The sequence below is a fragment of the Astyanax mexicanus genome, chromosome 23 (genome assembly GCF_023375975.1).
Source record: "Astyanax mexicanus isolate ESR-SI-001 chromosome 23, AstMex3_surface, whole genome shotgun sequence".
In the NCBI taxonomy this organism is placed as follows: Eukaryota; Metazoa; Chordata; class Actinopteri; order Characiformes; family Acestrorhamphidae; genus Astyanax; species Astyanax mexicanus.
In genome coordinates, this window is record NC_064430.1 from 2,683,009 (window position 1) to 2,710,496 (window position 27,488).

The 27,488-nt window shown below is 42.0% G+C and overlaps 1 protein-coding gene across 1 annotated transcript in view; it reads left to right on the top strand.

The window, feature by feature from the left end:
• Nucleotides 1-27,488, top strand: part of si:ch211-186j3.6 (neural-cadherin) — a 488,562-nt gene that overhangs the window by 365,361 nt on the left and 95,713 nt on the right. Inside the window, exon 23 of the mRNA XM_049470897.1 lies at nt 11,215-11,429. Within this exon, the coding sequence (XP_049326854.1) occupies nt 11,215-11,429 (215 nt within the window). The remainder of the gene's footprint in view (nt 1-11,214; nt 11,430-27,488) is intronic.

A 27,488-nucleotide genomic window follows, 5' to 3' on the forward strand; every position in this document is an offset into this window, starting at 1 on the left:
ACCTGCCATGAGACTTCCATTCTTCATATTCTTCATTCTTCACAACCCCTATAACTTTTATAACTCCTTTAACTTAAAGTTTAGAGTTACTTTAAAAGTGTGTTTCAGTAGGGCTCCAAGAAGAACTCAGTAGATCAAGTAGATCAAGATGCTAGGCAGGTAGATCGAATTTTTCCGGTGTAAATGCTCACTTACGGCTCTCTCGCTTTTTCTTCTCTTCCTCATCCTTTCTCTCCTTTCTTTTCTGGCTTTTTCTGATGGATAACTCCATCACTTCATGATTGTTGAAGGTTCATATTTTACCTCCTGTTTCCTTGCCTTGTTGCAATGGTTTGAACCCCAGCTCATGATGCTTAAGTCCAAGAGAGTACACTGGGTGGGTACAGGCTCCTGTTGGCTAATGTATCAGAGCTGGGCATCCAGCATTTTCCCCTAATAATGCTGTTCCACCTACATGGAACCGGCACCGCTTTGACCGTGAACCTAATTTTGAACTGATTCGCCGCGTTTACACCAATAAAATTAGGTTCTGGAACCAGATCCGTTCGTTTCCAGCGGGAAACGAAGAATACTAGGTTCTTTAGCGTGAACAGTGTTTACCACCGCTGTACAGCGCCATCTGTTGATGACACATGAAGTGGCATTTTTTGACGGTTACACTAAATACTAAATATGGTGGAAACCTGGCCTGGTTCACTGAAAAGCACCACGGTTCTTATAAGCCTGAATGGAACTGGTTTAAGAACCAAAGTTCTTTTGGTGGAAAAGCGCTCTAAGTACATGTGTATAATTCTAGCTTGTACAAAAAATGGTGCCACATTTCTTCAAATATATATATATATATATATATATTTTCTGACTCATTTTGTTACGGCTTTTTACTATTTTTTTTTTTTTAACTTAGTTATTCATTGCTGTTAAACTGTACAGAATTAAAAGTCGGTTCCAATATAGATTACTTAAGAAAACTTAATTCAAAAGAGCTAAAAGAGCTTTTAACAATGTTAACATGAAATAAACATATTTGCTTGTAGATACAGTGGCTTGCAAATGTATTAAAATGCATTATATTGAGATTTTAAACGATAGACCTAAACAAAGTAGCACATACCTGTGAAGTGGAATGGAAAGTGTGATGTGCGAAAGTATTCAGCCCCCTTTTACGCTAAAACCCCTAAATAAAATCCAGTGCAATCAATTGCCTTCAGAAGTCACTTGGAATGAGAGGAGTGGTAGTTCTGGTAGGACTTCATGGCTGCAATGATGAAATGTCAAACAAATGGCTAAAATTTGTCTGGTTTTGACACAGCCAATTTTCTCAGATATCAAAACTCAGTCAGATATTCAGGTTTGAGTCTAAACCTGATTCTGGCTATAAATCAGCCCTCACGACTTGCCAACACACCCCGGTTGCCAAGTATAATACTCATTAGGCCCACACCACCTATGGCAGCACCCCGATTGCAGAGTATTATACAGCGATTAGCTTGCTTTATGGATGGATTGAGTATGAGCCAATAGGATGTCGGAATGTTAAATGTTTATACTTCTCGTCCATCCCCAATCTGGATGGAGAGATTTATCTGAATAGGGGTTTTATTGAATGATGAAAAGCCGGAAAGAAAATGAACTGAAATGAAATGGGAGTAACAAGGCTATTTTTATTAAAATGTAAGTAGTAGAAAGTTCAGATAATTGTGTGAAAATGTAAAAATAATTACTCCAGTACAGTACAGATAGCCTACATATCTACTTAAGTAAGGTAACAAAGTATACCAAAGTATATTTCATTAGCTTACACCTTTGCGAAAATCCCTTACTTGGGCTTCAAAAAGAGCATGACCATTGAATCACAATGGAACCAATGGACGATGGTGCTCTTTTACATCACATCACCTCACTGTTCCGCAGTGAAAGGTACAGTAGAGTCTGGTGCCAGGCTGCGGTTTTCCTGCCAGGAGGATCAGGGTCAGTTTCCTTGCTCGGAGGCAACCCTGCAGCGGTTGTAGCAATCCTGCAGACTGTTAGCTCAGTCCTTAGGCGCCGAGCGGACAGAGATCTGCACATACATGCTGAGAATGTGTAAATCATGTAGTCGCAAGGTTCTTAAATAGACCCTCCCAACCTAAAGAACTACAGACATCCTGCTACCCTTTCTTCAGAGCCTGGAAGAAGCTCTGAACTCCCGGACTGAGGCGACAGACGGTGCGGAAGCTTTGAGTAAATGGAAGAATTCAGGTCAGAAACGTTATTTAATCACAGCAGGGCCAGTGGATGGTGGTGCTCTCTCTTACATCACTGCTGTATCTCTGCAGTATGAAGGGAGATTACAGTAGTAGAAGGAACGGATACAGTAGAAGCTGGTGCCACGCTGCAGTTTTTTTCTGGAGCAGATAGAGGTCAGGTTCCTCGCTCGGAGGCATCCCAGCAGCGATCGGAGCAATCCTCCAGACTATTAGCACAGTCGTTGGGCGCTCGGCGGACACACACATGCAGGAACATGCTGAGAATCTCTGGAGATTAGAACCAGCGGCCCTCGGATTCTCGCGGCGGCGCCCGAACCACTAAGCCACTTCCTCCCCCGTGCTGCCGGCTGATTAAATGGCGCTGGCTGATTAGCCATGTAGGCACTTTTCTGAGGTTTCATGGAGTGGCATCAGCCAGCAGCCCACGCGCTGTCACAGCTAACCGGATAAAGCTATAGCAGCGTTTTCCCTGTGGAGCACATTTGCCCAGTGCACTGAGTACTTCAGATAGACCCTCACTCCTCCGCTCCACCCTACACTCATCTCCCTGGATGCCACGTGCAGCGCAAACTCAAGCTCGAGCCCGAGCGCTCGGGTAGATACGAGCTTTGCCCTCAGAGAAAGATAACCGACAGAGGTGTTACCACCTCACGATAGCCCAGTCGACCCACATTTATCACAGCCTTTCTTTTATTTTCTGAGCAAGAGCAACAGATCTTGAGATATGCAGTCCTGACTCCCCGAACACCAGGCCAGGGATGACACTCAAGATTCCAGAAACAGCATGTAGAGAGAGATACAAGGCTTGGGCATGGAAGGCAGGCAGGAGATTACATTGGGCTACTGACCTGTTAAAGAAAAAAAGCAGTATTCGTGCTTTTTTTAGTCAAGCAGTTGTTGGGTTTTGTTTTGCCGCTGATCTCAACAGTATGGATTCTCGAATCGTACTCTATCAACCGAAACAACTACGTCTGAGTTCAGGTGCAGAGAACATGATTTTATTCATACAAAGGAAACATCACTGTTGATTATACACAAGGATATGGAAGTCGGATGCCTTGGTCAGAAAACTAGTCTTCTCCCCCCCAGGATGTGACTGGAGCAGCAGCACTAATTGTTTTTCATACTTCCTGGCTTGGTGTAATTCTGTAATTCTGTGTGGGACATCTGCTTTCTCCTATTTTAATCTTATAAATAAGATTATCTTATATTGATAAAACTAAGTATTAAAGATGAGTTTTAAAACTCCCAACACAGTAAATGAACAAAACCAGGGTACAATAAAGAAAGAAGACAGCAGGAATTAAAGGAGTGATAGTGCTGGTTGGGTCTGCTGTGAAGAAATGTGAAACAAATGAGGCAAATATGGTCAGTTTGGAAACAAAGACAGTATTCCCATATATAAATAAACTCAGGCCCAATTCTGACACATGCCAACATCTTTGGTTGTTGTGTATAATATGGGAATAGGCTTGTGAACTTGCAACTTTTGTGAACACCCCAGTTGCAATCACCCTGGTTGCTGTGTATAGTTCAGCAATCAGCTCACTTAATGGCTGCAATATAGGATTATAGGCAATTAAGTATTTAAGGCAAGGCTTTGTCAATGAAACGATAAAGGAGGCATTTCTATGTGGATTCACAGAGACAGTATTCCAATATGTCAAAAATCACACACATAATTCTAGGGCAAATATCTCAATATGTCAGATTGTGGCCCAAATGCTCGGCCTACATCTGTGCTGGCTCGCCTTTGGTCGCTGAGTATTATATGGCAATTGGCTCATGCAACTTTTGCAAACATCTCAATAGCTGAATTTAATATTGCATTCGGCCTAAGCCACTTTTGCAACCACCCCGTTTGCTGAATATAGTGCAGTAATCGGCCCTCACCACTTATCCAAACACCTGGTTGCTGAGTATAATACAGTAATCGGCCCTCACCACTTATCCAAACACCTGGTTGCTGAGTATAATACAGTAATCGGCCCTCACCACTTATCCAAACACCTGGTTGCTGAGTATAATACAGTAATCGGCCCTCACCACTTATCCAATCACCTGGTTGCTGAGTATAATACAGTAATCGGCCCTCACCACTTATCCAAACACCTGGTTGCTGAGTATAATACAGTAATCGGCCCTCACCACTTATCCAAACACCTGGTTGCAGAGTATAATACAGTAATCGGCCCTCACCACTTATCCAAACACCTGGTTGCTGAGTATAATACAGTAATCGGCCCTCACCACTTATCCAAACACCTGGTTGCTGAGTATAATACAGTAATCGGCCCTCACCACTTATCCAAACACCTGGTTGCTGAGTGTAATACAGTAATCGGCCCTCACCACTTATCCAAACACCTGGTTGCAGAGTATAATACAGTAATCGGCCCTCACCACTTATCCAAACACCTGGTTGCTGAGTATAATACAGTAATCGGCCCTCACCACTTATCCAAACACCTGATTGCTGAGTATAATACAGTAATCGGCCCTCACCACTTATCCAAACACCTGATTGCTGAGTATAATACAGTAATCAGCCCTCACCACTTATCCAAACACCTGATTGCTGAGTATAATACAGTAATCGGCCCTCACCACTTATCCAAACACCTGATTGCTGAGTATAATACAGTAATCAGCCCTCACCACTTATCCAAACACCTGATTGCTGAGTATAATACAGTAATCGGCCCTCACCACTTATCCAAACACCTGGTTGCAGAGTATAATACAGTAATCGGCCCTCACCACTTATGCCAACATCCCAGTTTCATAGTATAATATGACCATCCTCTCGCTTTATGGTTGCAATATAGGATTGGAGGCAATTAAGTATTAGAGGTAAGGTTTTATCAGCAAAGTAAATAACGAAAATTTGAATGGTTTGGTTTGTGAGGCATTTCTATGTGAAATCACAGAAACAATATTTCCTTATGTCAAAAATCACTTGGCAGAATACCACAGACTAAGCCTGGCACCCCGGTTGCAGTGTATAATATGGCAGTCAGCCCTTACCACTTACGCCAACACCCCAGTTGCTGCATATGATATGGCATTTAGCCCATGGCACTTTTGCAATCTCTGCTTACTGAGCATAAACTACATTCAACCCAATTCTGCAAGGTTGATTTCAACTCTGTACTGTACGATTGAAGACGACTTGTACTGATGTGACCCCACTGCAAACCCCTGGTACAGTCTAATGATCTCAGGTTGGAAGAATCATGATGGCCTTCTGGACTCGATGTTTTGACATTTTGAACAGAATCTATTAAACTCGTGATCGTGTAAAACCATGGCCGATGCTTATCAGACCCTTGTGTTTCTTCAGAAGTTTAATGTGAAAAGATTCAATGGTGTTTTGGCAGCTGTCTCGCTCAGTCTATCCTGATATCTCCTGTAGCAGAAGACTGGAAATCTTATTCTTTTTCTTTTTCTTCACTTATTCACTTATGTTTCTTGTCTCTACTTAGGTGGGCTGCATTTCTTGGCCATTATATCTTAGAAAGCTGTATTTAAAAATAAGAATGAATTAAATTTTTCACACTTATTTCTGCAATTCACCTGCCAGAGCTTTAATTCGTCTCATCACTACCGAAATTAAAACTTAGTCCAGTGTTTGTTTATTTAACATTTTTCTTTAAACAGGAGGTCCCTTGAGATTAAAATCTCTTTTTCGATGTTGCGCACCATTTCCAAAAAAAAAAAAATAAAATACAACACAGTGTTTACACGAAAACAATTAGAATCAACATAAATCAATATAAAAGTACAAAACAGAGAATACATTTAGGAGTAGAGAATTCTTCACCAAAACTTTAAACTCACTTACGGAAACCATTAAACTCATTAAGCTGTAATTTGTTTGGAAGTTTATTCCAAGACCACGGTGCAAAGTAAGAAAAAGCTTTTATGCCCAGTTTTAAACTATTTTTGGGGAGTATAAGGAGCAAAATTATGATAAAGCGAGAATCATAGCAACTGTTATAATGTGAGAAAGCTGATTATACAAAAATATAATGGGAGTTTTCCCAATAAAGCTTTATAATAAAAAGGTTAAGAGACCAAATCATAAAATGCACAGTCATATGTGCCAAACAATGAAATGGACACTGAGAGACGTTGAGCTAAAGGCTAAAGCTGCTGTTTCCATGTGGGTCAGCCAAACGTCTTCCTGTAGAAGTTGTTTTCTCCAGTTTCCAAGAGTCTGAGTTTGAAGGTGTAGGAAACAGTACTCACCGCTCTCTGACTTCTATAATCTGTAATTTCTCTAAAGAAAAGAAAGAACTTCTACTTTTAATAGTTACAGAGTTTTATCTTTGTTTGTGTGTCTTTTTCTAGTTATTTTTAAGTGTTTATGTGCTATGTGTGGGTGTATAAATGCTGCAGTTGTTTATTTTATAGTTTACTAGTCAATAGTTTATTTCTATTGCAACAAAACAGCTCTAGTCACTGGATTTTGTTCAGTTTCAGGTTATTCAGTGAACATAAGTAGCTTAAAAATCTAAAATTACGTAAAAAAAAAAAAAGCAAAATCTTTTGACTGGTTATGCATGTTGTCTCCACAAAGTCTCAATACGCTTCTAGAAAGGAGTCTTTTTATAGAACAGTCCTGTCGAGTACTGAGTTCAGGTCACTTCAGGCAGCTTTATGGTGGTGATATATGATTGTATTGAAGGACAAAGCAATGTATCTACTGTTGAAAGCACAATACCATCAACAGCCCATAATATTAACAACAATAATAATAAAAGGCAATGTGTCTCTCCCTCTGTCTCCCTCCGTCCCTTCATGCTTTCAAATTCTCAACATCTCTTCTTCTGTATTGTGTGTGCTTCTTATTACCGCACATTTTAGTAGTCAACTAATTATTATTTAACTATTATTTTTATTATTAGTCAATTAGTCAACGATTATTTCTGCCATGGCATCCATCCATCCAACAGAAACAGCTGAAAACGGGTTTTAAATGTCATTCAGATGCCCAGAACATTGACGTTTTATTGTGGAAGGTGATATTTAAGTAAGGAAATATGTAATTTGTTGCATTTGGCCACTCTTCAGCCATTGTGTTTCTGTCCCAAGTAATTTTTATAGTGTTTCTATTTGACGATTAGTCGAAAATGAACATTTGGAGTCGACCATTTTTTGCAATTGGCATTGTCGATAATATATACAGTGTATTTAATGTATACAGTTTAATACAGTTGTATAATAATTTCCCTCAGAACTCGATCTCCTCGCATTTCTTCTTTTCATCTTTCCAATGTATTTGATGGTCCATTTTTCTTATTGCTTCCACTCACTTCCAGCTCTTTTATCATCTGTTTTCTTCATATGTGAGATCAGTTGAGTTAAATTTAAGTTGAAGGCCTTGAAAGAAAAACCAGCACCAGATCCTGCCTCACGAAGTGCAACCCAAACCCTACGCCAAAACCCGGGGTCCGGTGACATGGACTGCTTTTGTTTTTTTATTTTTTTGTGAAACCGTAGCTTAAAAGGACCTCCAGACAATTCCTGCCTTATTGTATTGATCTGAGGCTGAAATGTCGCCTTATTGTGAGCGGGCCGCCCCCCTCTCGCGGCCTGGACGTGAGCCTGGGGAGAGAATTTGCTGCACTGGACTGGAAAACGATCTGGATTGGGTTTCTCCAGAAGATGGACATTAATCAATGTCCTCGTATTACCGATGCAATAGCGGCAATATTATCACGGTAAATTTCTTTGCTGGTGCCCATTAGGATTCCGTCATGGGCGCGGCGCGTCGCCCGTCGAGAGAGTGATGAATGTTTTGTGAAAGTGTGGAACGCGTGAACAAATCAGAGCCGTTCCCAAACCCGTCAATAGAGACGTGTATACCGTACGGCCTACCGCCGTTTGAGCCGCCGCTTGGGCCGCCACTTGAGCCGCCGATTGTGCTGCCAATCTTCTCTCACTGTCTTAAGCCGCCGTCTGTTTGCGAGTGCTCTGTAAGTCTATCACCCCGTCATTATTCTCGCGCGTTCGACAGCCGGCTTTGTCGCCACGGCGCTGGTGGTTAGATTGCATCTCCCTCTTTTCGCCTTCGCCTTTGTGGCTCTTGCTCTTTCAGCTCGCGGTTTGTCCTCCACTTCAGACGACTTTAATTGGACCAAAAATTCACCTGAGCTCGCGTCGCCTCGGCTCCTGAAGTGAATCTCCTTCTCCTCAGTATTATTCAGCGCCGTAAAAGTGTCTGCTGGCTTTAATTGGCTGGAAGTGGAAGCTTCGTCTGTGTGAAAGCCTCTCCCCACTGAAGAGCCCCAGCCCTGGCCCTGCCTGGCACGAGACACCAGGGTGATTTCCTCCTCCTCTCGCGCCGCTTCCGATCATTACTATAAACATGTCCTCTCGCGCCGCTGTATCATCCGGCTCGTCTCCCGCCACGGCGTGTTGTTTTAGTAAACACGGGCCCGTCTTTGATTAGCCCGCGACGCCGCCGATGCCGCAGCCGCAGACAGCATGGCGTACGCTCTTCTGTTATTGGACGTGCCGATGCTGCTTGAGTAGCGCTCGGATCCTGCGTCTGTCAGACGTGCCGAGACGCTGTCATCTCGCAACATCATTTGCCTTTCAATCACAAAATCAGAGACCTGCGGCGACGAGGGAGAGATAGAGGGAGAGAGAAAAGATCGAGAGAAAAAGAGAAAAAGAGAGAGAGAGAGGCTGATGAGGAGATAAGAGGAAAATAAAGAATTAGAGGCTGACATACTTGCATACATATGTAGAAGAGCTACCAAGTGTACAAGATTGAGAAGAATGAGCTGAAAAGAGAGAGAGAGAGAAGAAAGAGAAGGGTGAAGAAAAAGAAGGAGAAAAAAGCAAGATTCATGCATTTTTCAAAAACTATGATTATATTCACCGAAGCGACATAAAGGCAGGGGAGCCGAGGAAATAGCAGTGGTTTCAGCTGCGAATCAAAGGAAAGCAATTGTGACTGATGCTTTTTAGTGGATGATACAGTGTCTGTGTGAGAGTGCATATAAGTGTGTATAAGTGTGTGTGTGTGTGTATGAGTGTGTGCAACAGGTGGACTCAGCATGCAATAGGAAGTCTAAAGCAATAACTCTAAAGAGATAACTGCAGAACAGCAGTTCCCCACCTGAGCACAGGTAAACCCGCAGTAGGCTTCCTCTAAAGCTGCTCTGATGGGTTTTGATTGATGGGTTGATCTGAATGCAGCAATTCAGCTGTATTGATTTTGGAATTATGGTGATATTGAAGAAAGGATGCTCGTCTTTTTTGTTGACAAAATATAATTGTGGGACTGTTTTCAGTGCAGTTGATTTAGTTGTTTTAGTTGTTTTAGTTGTTTAGGAGAACATAGAAGCTCTGGGAGTACATTTTGTCCCCATATCTACCAAACCAGACTTCCTATAATAATTGTCCTACACTGCAGTTGAATGCAATCTATACCTTCAATACAAATCCCTAATCCATACCTGCATCCATACCTGTGTGTTCTGTCACCCTACCCACACCTGACCCAAAACCGGTGTGAAGTAATAAAGTACAAATACTTTGTTACTAAATATAAATATAGGTTATCTATACTTTACTGGAGTAATTCTTTTTTACATTTTTACCCAATTACCTGACTTTCTGCTCCTTATATTTGAATAAAAATAGCCTTGTTACTCCTATTTCAATAAAACCCCTATCCAGATAAATCTCTCCATCCAGATAGAGTGAAACTGATTCTGATTGGATGTAGAGAAGTAAAAACATATACCATTCTGACTCCCTATTGGTTTATACTGTGATCCATCACACCTGCACACGTACATAGCAGTTGTGTAGCCTAGTATGAAACGTCTTTATAATATTTGCATTCTGCTAAATTACATTCATTTACAATCAGCATATATGCAGCTGAAACACTAGGGAAGAGCTTAGTGCAAAATCCCAAATTATACTATCAACATTAATATTTTACAATTATAGTCATTTTGGCTTTTAGAAAAATGTGTTTGGGTAGGAGAGGTAGTTAAATTACATTTACTTTTGTACTTTAAGTTGATACTACTTCAACTTCTTTCGAGGTATTTTAAACCCTAGCATCTATACTTCTACCTATAGATTAATTACCATGTATTGGTCCATTATTAACTCGTCATACCTGCCGTGTGCCACAACATCCCCAACCCAAACCCAACCCTACATTCATCTTAAAACTCTTACCAAATTTTACCAAATTAAAAACCTCTGGAATATAATCAAGAGGAAGATGGATGATCACAAACCATCAAACCACCAAACTGAACTGCTCGAATTTTTAAAAGCACCAGGAGTAAAGCAGCATAAAGTTATCCAAAAGCAGTGTGTAAGACTGGTGGAGGAGAATATGATGCCAAGATGCATAAAAACTAAAAACTGTGATTAAAACCAACCAGGGTTATTCCACCAAATATTGATTTCCGAACTCTTAAAACTCTTTGAGTATGAACTTTTTTTGCTTTTTCGGCCATTTCTCTTCTTTTTTTTTGCAAATAAATGCTCTAAATGATAACTGTTCATTTTACTCAAACATAAACCTATAAATAGCAAAATCAGAGAAACTGATTCAGAAACTGAAGTGTTCTCTTCATTTTTTCCCAGAGCTGTACTTCTATTGTTGAAGTCTCCTTCTCCCCTCAGGGGATAGGTGTTTAACATGCGGACGTTTTTGTACGCATTTTTTTTGTATATTTCGCTCTTCAGAGCTGCAGCGTTTTTGAGGTCATGCTTTCTGACGGTCTGTTGGAGCAGAAGGACGCTGCGCTCCTCTGTGGAGAGACTGATCTGTGACCTCCGGCCAGTTTAACTGTCCCCCGAGTCCTTTACACAGCCGTCCACGTCCATGTCTCCTCATACTTCCTCTTTCATTGCTTCTGTGATATTTTTATTTATTTATTTATTTATTTCTCTGATGTTTTCTGTGTGTGTGTGTGTGCCCTAGATGTCAGTGCCCGGCGCAGTTCGAGGGACCCGAATGCCAACAGACCAAGCACAGTTTCCATGGCAACGGATATGCTTGGTTTCCCCCAATAAGGCCGTGTTTTGAGAGCCACCTCTCGCTGGAGTTCATCACGGAGGTGGCAGATGGCCTGCTGCTCTACAGTGGACCCCTGGCCCAGCTGCAGCCCTGGGAGCCCGAGGACTTCATGGCTATAGGTAAGACCTACCTGGAAATCCCTTTTTATTTTTTTTGGGGGTTTCACCAAAGTTGTGCACCTTTCCTACGAACTTTGGTAGAAAAAAAACATAAAAAAAACTGCCGAGTAGCATCACAGCGCTAACGCTCGAAGGAAAGCACAGCGACTCGGTTTCTATACATCAGCTCACAGACGCAGCCTTGTGCTGATCCACATCACCCTAAGAGCGCCATCTACTGTACTGTACCCACCAAGAGAGAGCAAGACCAGTTGTGCCCTCTCAGGGCTCTGGCAGCTGATGGCAAGCTGCATGACCGGGACTCAAACCTGATCATAATGGTAGCGCTTTAGATCGCTGGACCTATTAATGCACTGATAATGATCATTTTGTTTATAATAATAACAACACTAAACTAAAAGTATAAAAGTAACAGAAGAATTTGCTGAAAATACCTTTTTTTATCTAAGGGTTTAATTATGGACAATAATATGCAATTTATTTAAATCTTTAAAACAAGTATTATTTATTAATGTATTTTATAAATATTTTCAGCAAATTTTCCAGAGTTACTTTTACACCGAATGATAATTTTATGGTATTTATATGATAATTATATACAGTATATATTAACCTTTCAAGTGGATGTTTTTTTTTTTTTTTTTTTTTTTAACTGTAAGGTATATAGTGGAGGTTTGACACTTGTATTCTGCGTTTGCTGATATTTTGTGGAATTCATTCTTCTTTCCAGTCAAAATCGAAATAATCCACCATCATAATTCTCAGATAAGTTCCAAATTCTCAGTTCCAATTGGAACCAGTAGTATAGGGGAGTATAGCTGAGTATAATTACAGTGCTGTTCTTATCCCTATATTGCTGAGATACATATACATCGAGGTAAAATGGGACAGCAGCTGCGGTTAGACTTCAGTAATATTAAAGATGAACAGTCCACGCTTTTAAAGTGTTCTTTAAACAACACTGAACACTGTTCCTCAGAGATACCACCAGACAGAGAAGACTCAATTTCAGATAGACAGAGACAGACGGAGATAACAAAAGTTTATGTGCTTATTTATTCAACAGAGAACGAGAGAATAAGAGGAAAGATAGAGGGAGAGGGTACTGTTCAGCCCCTTCAGCCAAGATTTACTGTTTTTAATATAAAAGTTTGAAGACTGAAACAATCCGGTACTCAGGGGAGATTTGCTTCACTAAACAAGGAGTTAAAAAATAGATTGTGAGTAAAATAATAAAAAAAAAAAATCTGAGTTAGTGTGTTTGTGTGAATTTACACTGAACAAGCATAACATTATGACCACTTCCTTGTTTCTACATTCGTTACTTATTTATTTTTTCCTGTTCCACTGATATATACATGTACTGTAGGATGCTTTGTGGTTGTATAATCACCATAGAGCAGCTATAACTGTTATTGATATTATTATTATTATTATTATTTGTGTGGTTGGTGGTTAACACTGACTAGCATGGTGTTGGTGTACGAGGTGTTAGTGTGTGTTGAGCTGATAAAAGATATCACAAAATAATGAAATATTGTGACATTATTTTTGGGCCATATTGCCCACCGCTAGCATTACCTCGGGAGACAACTTGGGACTTACGCATTGACATCGACTGGGAAAACATTTTCCCACTCCTCCATGCAGGATTCTTTCAGCTGTGTGATGCTTGATCTTCAGTGTTTGTACAGATGGTTTAGGTGCACTAGGATAAGAGGATGAGTAGCACAAACTGTGTAATAAATGTAAGTAATACATAAAGACATTTATCTCAGTCTATATTTAGGTGCAACTCTATTGATTATGCAGTAATATGTTTTTCATGCGTCACTGATATTTCGTTTATTAATAGTTTATTAATCATTTACAAAGGACCACTCCAAATAAAGTGTTAACAAAATATCACAATGCGTTACCTCAGGAGACAGCTTGGGACTTGCCCCTTGATGTCGAATGGGAAGGAGTTTTTCCCACTCCTCCATGCAGAATTCTTTCAGCTCTGCGATGCTTTATCTTCAGTGTTTGTAAAGATGATTAAGACTGTACTAGCTTACTAAATTAAGTAATGCATCAACAGCACATTTGGAACTTTGCCATTGACTGGGAGGGAGTTTTTCCCACTCCTCCATGCAGAATTCTTTCATCTGTGTGGTGCTTGATCATCAGGGTTCAGCAACAGATTCAGAGCTTCTGCGGAGCAGCTACTGTAGGTGATAGTGTGTAGTAGAGTGGAGGATAGTGAGTGAAAACAGTGTTTAAAAGCACCAGCAGCACTGCTGCACTGTCAGCTCTGCTTCTATGTGATTATTGGAGCTTAAAAAATGGATAATATGTCAAAAACATGACTTTTTTCATGATATTAAGCTTTATCAGTGTGTGGAAGGCCCAGGCCATTAAATAGAGCCCGTGGGGTTCAGCCTCCTCGCTCGGGCTGCAGTTGTTTCAGGCAGCGCGTGAGCCGCAGTGTGTCGGGGGTTAACAAAGGTGCTCATTATGCAGTAAAGGCTTATTTGTCATTCATTTCAGAGAGTAATTACAATGGCGTGTACACATTTACAGCTCTAACGAACTCACCCATGTCTGCCTACGTGTTCTGCATAGTTTCCAAAGCGACGCTTTCTCTCGCGATCTGTTTGATGATGTTCGGCTTCTGCGGGGATTATACACCCCCTGTGTACACGTACGTGTGTGTGTGTTAGTGTGTGAGGTTGTGTATGATCTGTAGGCCTGGTAATGATATGATTGGTAATGATCAAGATCATATTACACTCTTGTAGCTCCACGAATTAGACTGAAATTGTAGATCACGATTAATTGCACTACAAATGATTGTGATTAACAATGTGATTGCCTGTTTTTGCCGCTATTATACTATATTCACTATAATGATATTGTGATTAAACACAGTCATGCAGACGGACAGGAGAAATTTAATCCAATGTGAATGTTTTTGTATTCAGAACTAAGAGCTAATACACTGTAAACATATACATATATAAATGAACTCAAGTTACAGTGTTCTGTTAATACTGTTCTATAAGGTACCTTCACTCCGGTATCTAAAACACTACAATACTAAGCTCTAAAATAAAAGTAAAAACATTTGTGTGTTTTAGACAGGTATGGGAGTACAAACACACTAGACAGTTCTAGTGTAAAAGTAAGTAGAGGGACATTCTGATCACTGGATTTATAAACTAGACACTTACATGTATAGTACAGGGTACTATAGGTGAGGAAAGCTAGAATAGGTTAGTGCATGCTGGTATGGGTTAGTATAGTGCAGTATATGATGTATAGTATAGCATACAGTAAATGTGTGTAGTGTAGTATAGGTAGTGTAGGATGTTATAGGGATGTGTAGGTAGTGTTGAGAGTATAGGGCAGTTTATTGTAGTATAGGATAGTATAAAGAGTTTAAGGTAGTATATGAAGTATAGGGTACCATAGATGAGTATACTGTAGTGTATGTATTATAGGATAGTATAAGGTCGTTTTGATAATATAGGGAGTATAGGCAGTATAGAACAGTGTATTGTAGTGTAGAATATTCTAAGGAGTTTTAGGTAGTGTATGAAGTATAGGGTAGCATAGATAAGGATATATATATATATGTAGATTAGGATAGTATAGTGTAGTATAGTGCAGAGAGTGTAGTTCGGTGTAGGTGGTGGATAATATATGGAGTCTAGGGTAGTATAGAGAGGTATATGGTATTACAATGTAGTAAAGGTGGTGAAGGATAGTGTTTGATAGTATAGGGACTATTTAGTATAAGGTTACATTACATTACATTACATTACATTTGGCAGACGCTTTTGTCCAAAGCGACAATAGTCAAGTACAATGTAAAATAAGTTTAAAGGTAAAAACAACTTTGGATAGGGATAAAAGGAGGACAAAGGGGAATAATAGGATAGAGGAGTGAAGGAGAGGAAGAAGGAAATGAGGTTAGAAGTAGTTAGTGTGTTAGAGGTGTTAAGAGGAGTAAGTGCTCTTTGAAGAGCTCTGTCTTCAGGAGTTTATTAAAGATAGTGAGAGATTCTCCTGATCTGGTAGTGGAAGGTAGTTTGTTCCACCATTGGGGAACTCTGTATGAGAACAGTCTGGATTGCTTTGTGTGAATGTTTGGCAAAGCGAGGCGACGTTCACTGGAGGAGCGCAGGGGCCGGGAGGTAGCGTAAGCCTTCAGGAGTGAGTGCAGGTAGGAAGGAGCTGTTCTGTCATCACCTTGTAGGCGATTGTAAGAGCTTTGAATTTGATGCGAGCATCAACTGGTAGCCAATGGAGCTCAATGAGCAGCGGGGTGACATGTGCCCGTTTTGGCTGGTTGAAGACCAGACGTGCTGCTGCGTTCTGGATCATCTGGAGAAAAAGGTAGATAAGGTAGTATAAGTAATATAAGAGTGCAGGAAGTATAGATTGGTGTAGGTGGTGTTTGATAATATATGGAGTCTAGAGCAGTATATAGCAGTATAGGTAGTGTAGGGGAGTATAGGGACATATATGTAGAACATGGCAGTATCATATGGTAAAGGTGGTATAGGGTATTATAGGGACTTTATGGTAGTATGAGTATTATAAGAGTGTAGATTGGTATAGATAGTGTTGGTAATATAAAGAGTATAGGGTAGTGCATCGTAGTGTGGAATAGTATAGGGTGGTATATGAAGTATAGGGTAGCATAGATAAGTATACTGTAGTATATGTAGTGTAGGGCAGTATAGGGTAGTATAGGTAGTGTAAGATAAGGATTATAGATTGGTGTTGGCGGAGTTGTATATTATATGGAGTCTAGGCCAGTATAGAGCAGTATATTATAGTATAGGGAGTGTAGGGGAGCATAATATGGAAGTATAATGTAGTAAAGGCGGTGTACTGGGAGTGTGGTTTGTTATAGGTAGTTTTGGTAATATAGGAAGCATAGGGTAGTATATGAAGTGTAGGGTAGCATAGATGAGTATACTATAGTATAAGTAGTGTAGAGTAGTATAGGGTAATGAGGGATTGTGCAGGAAGTATGAATTGGTATAGGTAGTTTTGGAGAAAATGTGGAGTATAGGGTAGAATAGAGCAGTATGTTGTGGCAAGGTTGTATAGGAAAGTATAGTGGAATATAAGACATAGAGAGTATATTGTTGTATAAGGGGTGCTGGATAGTATAGGATAGTATAGGGGAAATCAGTGTAGTATAGGTAGAGTAGGGTTGTATATGGTTACATAGGGTAGTATAGGGGGATGCATGGTAGTGTTCTCATAGCAACCATCTAGTTTACCATAGCAACCGTAGCCTAGCAGACAACAGCATCATCCAGCCAACATACAATAAACAGTCTACCCCTTATAGCCGGAGAAATTACTGCTCATAAACACCTGGAGGGAGGAGTTAAGAGTTCTTGGCTTTATTAGCAGTACATCCTGACAGTACTCAGAAAGCAGAAAGGCTGATGTAGCTGCTAAATATAGCGATCACGTGGCTGGAGCGATGATTCAGAGCTGTAGCGGACAGTATTCAGAAGACAGACCGCGGGGGAGGGCCTGAAGAGAAGTGAAGGCTGTCAGACAATGTGGGAGAAACACTGAAGTGTGGAGAGCAGCAAGTGTTCAAACCAGGAAAATAATACTGAAAATATGGTTAAATCATCTGATTCAGACCCATCTATTACAGCCATGACCGTTACATAATCGTCTGACCGTAATCGTCCAGTACGTCTGAACTGGCTGCAATTATCGGCCACAGTTGGTGGATTTCACAATCATATGTTGTGTGTTGTCATCGCAACAAATGGAAAATAAATTAGCTGTGAAGAGCTACGAAATGCACAGAGACTGCAATGAAATAGTTAATGCATTATTCTAATTTATTACAACAGTGTTAGCTTGACCAGTTGTGCTCTATCAGACTTCCAGAGAGATTAACCATGCAGTTTGGCACGGGAGCAGGATTATACTCCCCTTTTGTCCCCTATACACCCCTAAACTTCCCTAAAATTATAATATACTACCCTGCATTTCTGTATACTAGCTTTATACTGCCATATACCCTTATACAACCCTATACTACCTTATGCAACCCTATACCCCCTTATACAACCCTATACTACCTTATACAACTCTGTACTGCCCTATACAACCATATTCTACCTTACACAACCCTACACTACCTTAAACAACCCTATTCTCCCTTATGCAACCCTATACCTCCTTATACAACCCTGTGCTACCCTATACAACCCTATAATAACTTAAACAACTTTACAACCCCCTACTACCCTATATTACCTTATACTCCCTTGTACAACCCCGTCCTACCTTATGCAACACTGCACCACCTTATAAAAACCTGTACTACCTTATAACTCTATACTCCCGTATGCAACCCTATACACACATATACAACCCTATACTACCCTGTACTATCATGTTCCCCTATAACTACCTATACTACACATTTGTCTCCTATAATATCATAATATCATATATAATATCATATATTATCATATACTCCATATACTCCCCATGGTGGTGTTAAAGAGTTGTTAGCTGCTATGGACCTGCTAGGTGATCACCATGGTATCCCAGCTATCCCATTGTTGCTGTGTTAGACCTACAGTATTGGTTACTGGATGTTGCTGGATCCCTGTCACATCCCAGGTGGGTGCTCTGCTAGATGGTTGCTTTGGTGTTCCAGGTGAGTATACCAAAATGTTGCTATGGTAGAACTTTTTGTTGGTAGGTGCTGATTGGTGGTTGCTGTGGTATCCCACATTGTTGCTATAGTGCTGCTAATGGGATGCTATAGTGCTGCTTGATGCTAGCTCTTGCTAGGTGGTTGCTATGGTACAGCTGTTGATCACTATCTGTCTCGGGTGGATGCTGTGGTGTTGCTAATGTTAATTGCTTGCTTTGCGTTGTGCAACCGTTACTAGTCAGATATTCCTACCCACCTTTTTAGTGTACAACATGTCCGTATGTGTGTGTGTATATATGCATGTTTGTGTGTGTGTTAGTGTGTGTCGGTGTGTTAGTGTGCGTCGGTGTGTGTGTGCGGCTACACAATGGCATGTGACTGTTTCTCGTGCAGCAGATGATCAGTCAGAATCCGTATCTAAATTGAATCCGGCTCATCGATGGCGCTGGCCGTGTAATAGTGCTCTTACCCAGCGGATCCATCTGCAGCTGGAGTGATGCGCACTCTGCAGAGTGATAGAGCCAGAGAGAGAGAGAGAGATGGAGGAGAGGCATGTGAAGACATGCAGCCGTCTAACACAGAGAAAGAGAGAGAGAGAGAGAGAAAGAGAGGGAGGGAGAGAGGGTGAGTAATACAGGAAGTGAGAGTGTAAGAGAGGACAGTAGACAACAAGTGGTGGTAATAAGAAGAACTGCAAGACTGAGGGATAGAAGCCTCTTCTACCTGGAGAGAAGGAGAGAGAGATAAAGATAAAAGCTGGAGCTCTTCTCGATGGATGGATGGATGGATGGATGGATGGAAAGCAAGAGAGAATAAGATAGAATAAGCAATAGGAAGTGAGAAAACAAGAAAGAAAGAAAGGTTAAGCAACAGAGAGTCAGAAAGCAGTGAGCAACAGAAGGCGTGAGAAAGCGAGAGAAAAATTATACAGGGTGTGAGAAAGCAACAGAAGTGAGAATGTAATGGAGAGATTAAGCAACAGGAAGTAAGGAAACGAAAGAGAACGAGAGAAAAGAGAGAGGTATAACAACACAGGTTGTGAGAAAGCAAGAGAAAAGGTTAAGCAACAGAGAGAATGAGAAAAGAGAGAGGTTAAGCAATGGAGGGAATGAGAAAGTGAGATAAAAACAGAGAGAGAGAGAGGTTAAGTAACAGAATTATTAAGAAAGTGAGAATGAAAGAGAGAGGTTAGGCAACAGTGGGAATGAGAAAGCGAGAGTAAAAGAGAGAGAAGTTAAGCAACAGAAGGAGTGAGAATGCTAGAGAAAAAGAGAGAGCGGTTAGTCAACAGAGGGAATGAAAAGGCGAGAGAAAAGTGAGAGAGGTTAGGCAACAGTGGGAATGAAAAAGTGAAAGAAAGAGAGAAGTTAAGCAATAAATTGAGAGAAAGAGAGAGAGGTTAAGCAACAGAGGAAGTAAGGAAACGAAAGAGAACGAGAGAAAAGAGAGAGGTATAACAGCAGGTTGTGAGAAAGTGAGAGAAAAAGAGAGACGAGTAAAGCAATACAGGGTTTGAGAAAGCGAGAGAGAGCCAAATAAATACAGTTTTGAGAAAGAGATTATGCAACGGAGGGATTAAGATAGAAAAGAGAGAGCGAGGGAAAAGAGAGAGAGAGTAGTAGTAGACAACAAGTGGTGGTAAATAAGAAGAATTGCAAGGCTGAAGTATAGAAGCCTCTTCTAGCTGGAGAAAGAGAGATAGCGCGAGAGCGTGCGCGAGAGAGAGAGTGTGAGAGATGTGTATATCCAAGAAGGGCGATGGAGAAGAGAGAAGTGTAAATGACTCAGTGTTTGGGCAGAGAAGGAACGAGGGAGAGGTGCAGACGAGTGCAGGAAGAAGAGGGGGAGGAGGGGAGGAGGGGAAGAAGGGCTGATGAATGATGAATGGCAAAGTGAAGAAGAACAGACAGCCAAACGAGTGTAGCTACAGTGCGTCTCCATGCATTACCCTCCTCTCTCTCTCTCTCTCCCTCTCTCTCTATCACTTCTTAGTTCTGTCTTTCTCTCTTTCTTTCTCGCTCTATCTCTTGGCACAACTGCACTGCTGCTCATCACATTACTCTCTCTTCTCTTTCACTATCTCTCTCTCTCTCTCTCTCTCGCTCTCTTATTTCTTTGTCTGTCTCGCTTTCTCAATTGTACTGCACACTTGTACTGTTGCTCTTTCTATATTACTCATGCTCACTTCATCTCTCTCTTCTCTCTCACTGTAAGCTCACAAAGTTACTCATCTTTTCACTTATGATTTCTTTCTTTCTTTATTTGTTTCTTTCTTTTTTTCTCTCTCTTTTTCTCTCTCTTTCTCTATCTGTCTTTTTCTTTGTATGAGTCTCCCAAGCTCACAGTTACTCATCCTATCACTCATGCTCACTTCACTCCCACTGTCTCTCCATCCGTCTTGCTCTACCTGTCTCTCTTTACTTCTCTCATTCTGTCATACTACACACTTTCACTCTTTCTCTCTCTCTCTGCTCATCACTATCCCTAACCTCTTAGAGTTCTTTCTCTTTCTCTCTTTCGCTCTCTCTAGATTTCTTTTGCTCATTTTCTCTCTGTCATGTTCTCTTCTCACTCGTTCTTTCTCTCCCCTGCTATCTATTTTCTTTTTCTCATCTATCGGTTTCTAGCTCTCTCTCTCTCTCTCTCTCTCTCTCTCTCTCTCTCTCATGTGTTCTCTTCTCTTACTTTTTCATTCGATCTCTTTCTTTCTTTCCCTCTCTTCTCTCTCACTTTTTCTCACTCACTTGCTACACCCTTACAATCTCATGACTTACTTTTCTCCCCCTCTATCCATCTTTCTTTTCTCTCTTTCTTTCTCTCTCCAGCTGTCTCTAGTTTTTTCCCTCTCCCTCTCTCTTTTTTTCTCTCCCCTTTAGCTGTCTTCTTCTCTTCTTCGTCTTTCTCTCCCTCTGTTTCTAGCTGTCTTTCTTGTCCTCCTCTCTCTCTTTCTCTCCTTGTCTGTCTCACTTTCTCAATTGTACTGCACACTTGTACTGTTGCTCTTTCTGTTTTACTCACGCTCACTTCATCTCTCTCTTCTCTCTATCTTAGTCTCACTGTAAGCTCACAGTTACTCATCTTTTCACTTATGATTTCTTTCTTTCTTTTTTTCTCTCTCTTTTTCTCTCTCTTTCTCTCTCTTTCTTTCTCTCTCTTTTTCTTTGTATGAGTCTCCCAAGCTCACAGTTACTCATCCTATCACTCATGCTCACTTCACTCCCTCTGTCTCTCCATCCGTCTTGCTCTACCTGTCTCTCTTTACTTCTCTCATTCTGTCATACTACACACATGTACTCTTTCTTTCTCTCTGCTAGTCACTATCCCTCACTTCTTAGAGTTCTCTCTCTTTCTCTCTTGGCAGAACTGCACTGCTTCTCATCCCATCACTCTCTCTATCTCTGTCTCACTGTAAGCTCACAGTTACTCATCTTTCCACTTATGCTTTTTCATTTTGCTTTCTTTCTTTCTTTCTTTTTCTCCCTTTAAGTCTCACTCTCAGTCTCACTGTAAGCTCACAGTTACTCATCCTTTCAATTATGTTCTCTCTCCCTCTCTCTTTCTTTCTTCCTCTCCATCTGTTTCTCTTTCTCATTGTGTGTGGCTCTCTTTCTCTCTCACTCTGTCTCACTGTACGCTCACAATGTTACTCATACTATCATTCATGCTTACTTTACTCTCATTCTATACTATCGCTCTTCCCATATCACTCATGCTTTTTTCCTCCCTCTTTCGTTTCTCTCACTTGATCTCTCTCGCTTTCTTTGTCTTTGTTTTCTCTTTGCTGTGAGTCGCAGCACTTTTCTACTGTTTTTCATCCCATTTCTCTCTCTCTCCCTCTCTGTCATGTTCTCCTCTTACTCATTCTTTTTTTTTTTACATATGTCTTTTTCTTTTCCCTCTGTTCTTTTTCCAGCTCTTACTCATGACTTTTCTATTATCTCCCCCATCTATCTGTCTCTAGCTGTCTTTCTTCACTTTATCCCGTCTATCTGTCTCTAGCTGTCTCTCTCTATCGCTTACTCTCTCTCTCTCTAGATTTCTTTTGCTCACTTTCTCTCTCTGTCATGTTCTCTTCTCACTCTTTCTTTCTCTCCCCCTGCTATCTGTCCCCAACCGTCTTCTCTCTGTCTCACTCTCTTTCTCACACTCTTTCTTTCTCTCCCATTCTCTTTTCTTTCTCTCATCTATCGGTTTCTAGCTGTCTCTCTCTTTCTTGCTCTCTCATGCGTTCTCTTCTTTTGCTCTTTCATTCTTTCTTTTTCTTTCTTTCCCTTTTCTAGCTCTCTCACTTGCTACACATTTACAATCTTATGACTTACTTTTCTACCCATGTATCCATCTCTAGCTTTCTCTTTCTTCTCTCTCTCTTTCTTTCTCTCTCTCGTTTTTTCTCTCTCTCCCTCTCTCTTTTTTCTCTCCCCTTTAGGGGTCTCCTTCTCTTCTTTGTCTCTTTCTCTCCCTCTGTTTCTAGCTATCTTTCTTGTCCTCCTCTCTCTCTCTCTCTCTCTCTCTCTCTCTCACACACACAAATCTCTCACTCTGTCTCCCATACACACTCCCTCACAAACTCATATACGCTCTTTCTCGTTTCTTCTTTTTAACTTTTACTCTCTTTAATTTTCCGTCTTTTACAAACATGTTTCATTATGGAACCGAAACCTAAAAGTTCTTAATGGAGCTCCATCATTCCAGAGAACACAGTTCCCCCCCGCTGAGGGTTTATATCCCTCTTTATAGAAAACTATAGACATGTTTCCAACTCTTCCTCCTTCAGAAAGTCCTGTTCTATCGGCTGTACTTCTTTACAGAGGGTAGATAAGCTGTGTGAGTTCATTTGCATAAGTGTGTATAGATAACTAGAAAAGGCAAAGTTCGTGAACGAACTTTAAGTTGGCTTGTCAAATAGTTACTAAGTTGTGTAGTGTGTGTGTGGTGTGGAGTGTGTGGGGTGTGGAGTGGGTTGTGGAGTGTGTTTGGTGTGGTGTGTTTGGAATGTGGTGTGGAGTGTGGTGTATGTGTGGTGGAGTGTGGGGTGAGTTGTGTGTATCAGGTGTGGAGTGTGTGTGTTGTGGAGTGTGTGTGGTGTGGTGTGTAGAGAGTGTGGTGTGGTGTGTGGAGTATGTGTGGTGTGGAGTGTGTGTGGTGTGGTGTATGTGTGGTGGAGTGTGGGGTTTGTGTCAGGTGTGGAGTGTGTGTGGTGTGGGGTATGTGTGGTGTGAAGTGTGTGTGGGGTGGAGTGTGTATGGTGTGGGGTATGTGAGCTGTGGAGTGTGTGCGTGGTATGGAGAGTGTGGGGTTTGTGTGGTGTGGGGTGTGAAGTGTGTGTGGTATGTGTGGGGGTGGAGTGTGTATGGTGTGGGGTATGTGAGCTGTGGAGTGTGTGTGTGGTATGGAGAGTGTGGGGTATGTGTGGTGTGGGGTGTGAAGTGTGTGGTATGTTTGGGGTGGAGTGTGCGTGGTGTGAGGTATGTGAGCTGTGGAGTGTGTGTGTGGTATGGAGTGTGTGGGGTGTGGGGTATGTGTGGTGTGAAGTGTGTGTGGTGTGGGGTATATGAGCTATCGAGTGTGTGTGTGGTTTAAAGTGTGTGTGGTGTGGGGTATGTGTGGTGTGGAGTGTGTGGTGTTGTGTGAATTGTGTGTGGTATGTGTGGGGTGGAGTGTGTGTGGTGTGGGGTATGTGAGCTGTGGAGTGTGTGTGGTGTGGGGTTTGTGTGGTGTGGATTGTGTGTGGTGTGGGGTATGTGTGGTTTGAAGTGTGTGTGGTGTGGGGTATGTGTGGTGTGTGGGGTGGAGTGTGTTTGGTGTGGGGTATGTGTGGTGTGGAATGTGTGTAGGGTGTGGTGTGGAGTGTGTGTAGTGTGGGGTGTAGACTGTGTGTGGTGTGGGGTGTGTGTGGTGTGTAGTGTGTGTGGGGTGGAGTGTGTTTGGTGTGGGGTATGTGTGGTGTGGAATGTGTGTAGGGTGTGGTGTGGAGTGTGTGTAGTGTGGGGTGTAGACTGTGTGGTGTGGGGTGTGTGTGGTGTGGAGTGTGTTTGGTGTGGGGTATGTGTGGTGTGGAGTGTGTGGGGTGGAGTGTGTTTGGTGTGGGGTATGTGTGGTGTGGAATGTGTGTAGGGTGTGGTGTGGAGTGTGTGTAGTGTGGGGTGTAGACTGTGTGTGGTGTGGGGTGTGTGTGGTGTGTAGTGTGTGTGGGGTGGAGTGTGTTTGGTGTGGGGTATGTGTGGAGTGGAATGTGTGTAGGGTGTGGTGTGGAGTGTGTGTAGTGTGGGGTGTAGACTGTGTGTGGTGTGGGGTGTGTGTGGTGTGGAGTGTGTTTGGTGTGGGGTATGTGTGGTGTGAAGTGTGTGTGGTGTGGGGTATATGAGCTATCGAGTGTGTGTGTGGTTTAAAGTGTGTGTGGTGTGGAGTGTGTGGTGTGGGGTGTGAATTGTGTGTGGTATGTGTGGGGTGGAGTGTGTGTGGTGTGGGCTATGTGAGCTGTGGAGTGTGTGTGGTTTAAAGTGTGTGTGGTGTGGGGTGTGAAGTGTGTGTGGGGTGGAGTGTGTGGTGTGGGCTATGTGAGCTGTGGAGTGTGTGTGGTTTAAAGTGTGTGTGGTGTGGGGTGTGAAGTGTGTGTGGGGTGGAGTGTGTGGTGTGGGCTATGTGAGCTGTGGAGTGTGTGTGGTTTAAAGTGTGTGTGGTGTGGGGTTTGTGTGGTGTGGATTGTGTGTGGTGTGGGGTATGTGTGGTTTGAAGTGTGTGTTGTGTGGGGTTTGTGTGGTGTGGAGTGTGTATGGTGTGTGGGATGGAGTGTGTTTGGTGTGGGGTATGTGTGGTGTGGAATGTGTGTAGGGTGTGGTGTGGAGTGTTTGTAGTGTGAGGTGTGGACTGTGTGTGGTGTGTAGAGTGTGTGTGGTGTGGACTGTGGAGTTTGTGTGGTGTGGAGTATGTGTGGTGTGGAGTGAGTGTGGGGAGTGGACTGTGTGTCGTGTGGTGAGTGTGTGGAGTGTGTGTGGTGTGGGGTGTGAAGTGTGTGGTGTGGGGTATGTGTGGTGTGTGCGTGTGTGTGGTGTGTGGAGTTTGTGTGTGGTGTGGGGTGTGTGGTGTGGGGTATGTGTGGTTTGAAGTGTGTGTGGTGTGGGGTATGTGTGGTGTGTGGGGTGTGTATAGTGTTGTATTGGTTCTGGTGTGGGTTGTGTTCAGCAGTCTCTTCTCCATACAGATACAGTACTGAGGAGCAGGGCAGAGAGGGGGGCCGTGCGCAGGATCGGCTGGTGTGTGTGAGATGGCCAACATTCCGCCCATTCATTCCTATCTGGAAAGTTCGTACGATAGTTTTACGAAAACCGTAAATCGTATCGGTGAGATCAGCATATCGTCTGAAACGTCTCTGCAAGTTCTGTATGTCTTGTGAATTTCGTGGTTCTAGCTTGAAAATTGTGACTTTTAGAGCAGTTTGAAAAAAGTGTGAATGGAAGTCTATGGGGAAAAAAGTGACTTTGACGGAACCGTGCTAGAACCCTGGTTCTCCGATCGCTTAGAAAAGCACAAGCACACTCCACGGCTATGGGTTCTACCATCCTGTGAAGTTTGGTGGTTCTAGCTCGAAAACTGTAGGAGGAGTAGCGTTGAGAAATTTTAGCGTAGAATAATAATAATAATAATAATAAGAAGAATAAGAAGAACAGTAAGTTGGCTTTTCCAAGCCAACTTAACTAGGTGTCCTGCAGTGTTGGTGGTGATTAGATGATAAGTGATGGATCAGATCTGCAGTTTATAGGATGCTGAAAGTTGGAGCGTGAGCTGGCATTAGCTGTTAGCTACATTAGTCTCATAGTTTCAGTGTAAACTACAAAAACAGATTTCAGACCCCGAACACGTCCGCGCCGATAATGTCGGACTGAGGGTAAATTTGTGTAAATTGGATGTTTCACTGAACGTTTCCTTTAAAAACGGCCAGACGTGGCTTAAATATGCCTTATTATCAGGCAGGTCATGCTGTGCATTCAGACAGCGCTCGTGTTTTTACACTGGAAGTCAAAATAATTGCTCAACTGTTGCTTTTGAGGTTTGGTTTGTTTGATTTTTGGTAGTTTTTGTAATTATAGCATGCACGCCAAAAATGGGAAATGGAAAAAACAGTCAAATAAGTGCGTTTTTCCATGTTTTGTATACTCGCTTGTATATTCTTTTTTTAAACAAGCTTCTTTCAGTGTGTTCTGTATCCACTACTTCCACTTCTCTTTTCTAATATGTTTAAAACATGTTTTGGCGCTGATGATACCACGTAATTAAGTGTTTTAGGTGTTATTTTGTTTTTTTTCATTCTTTCTGGAAACTTGTCTAAATGTGAATAACAGTAATATGTCTTCATTGTTCTTTTTTTTATATAAATAATCAAGAGGAAGATGGATGATCACAAGCCATCAAACCACCAAACTGAACTGCTTGAATTTTTGCACCAGGAGTAAAGCAGCATAAAGTTATCCAAAAGCAGTGTGTAAGACTGGTGGAGGAGAAGTTTTTGTTTATACTGCATTTTTTCGTATTTATTAAACGTAGGTTTGCGTAGAGAAATGAAAAACCTTAACCACAAAAACCCAGCGAATGAGAAAAACGAGGGGAAAGAAAAAAAGGGAACAATAATACCTCTTGGGTCTGAAGAGGCTCTTCAGCTCATCCGTGAAGGCTTATAATATCTGCACGCCTCTGAATCTAACCATGTGCTCCAGGCTCATCATTTACAGAGCTTATACGTGCCGTAGCTTTCCTCACATGTGAGTTCTGCATGTGGCGGTCGCTGCTGCTACGGACCATTTCGCTCGGTTTGCCTCGTTTTTTATGATTTTTTTTTTTTTATCCCGTTCTCTGTCAACACAATCTCTGGCGCCGGCCCGGCCTCGCGTTTCCTTCCTGACCCCTGGCTTTTCTCTCGATTAATCTCGGCGGATGAAAAGGGCAGGAATATTTGTGTGCGGAGCTCCTCGCCCAGTTAGAGTCCCTTTTCTCAAGGTTGCACAAAGATTCGTAGGGGCGCGAGGGTGAGCGTGTCTAATCAATAGACAAATTAGACTGACAAATTAAATTTGGTTGATTAAGGACAGCCGGTGAATGGTAAGTAGTCTCCCAAGGCTTTGTCGTGGCCGGGAGGTGTCGCGGCGTTACCGCGGTGTCAGAGCACGCCTCGGGCACCAATGATCAGCGAGGAAATTAAATGACATTTATTGTCCCTTTGTGACGAGACGGTTCACCCGGATCGCTTCTTAATCAAGACCGAGATGTGAAACTAATGCCGATGAGCGTCAGTGTGTCAGTTAGGAAGTTGAGGAGTGTTGAAGGGTGTATTGCACTCTATCTCTCTTTCTCTCTCTCTTTTTCTCTCTCTC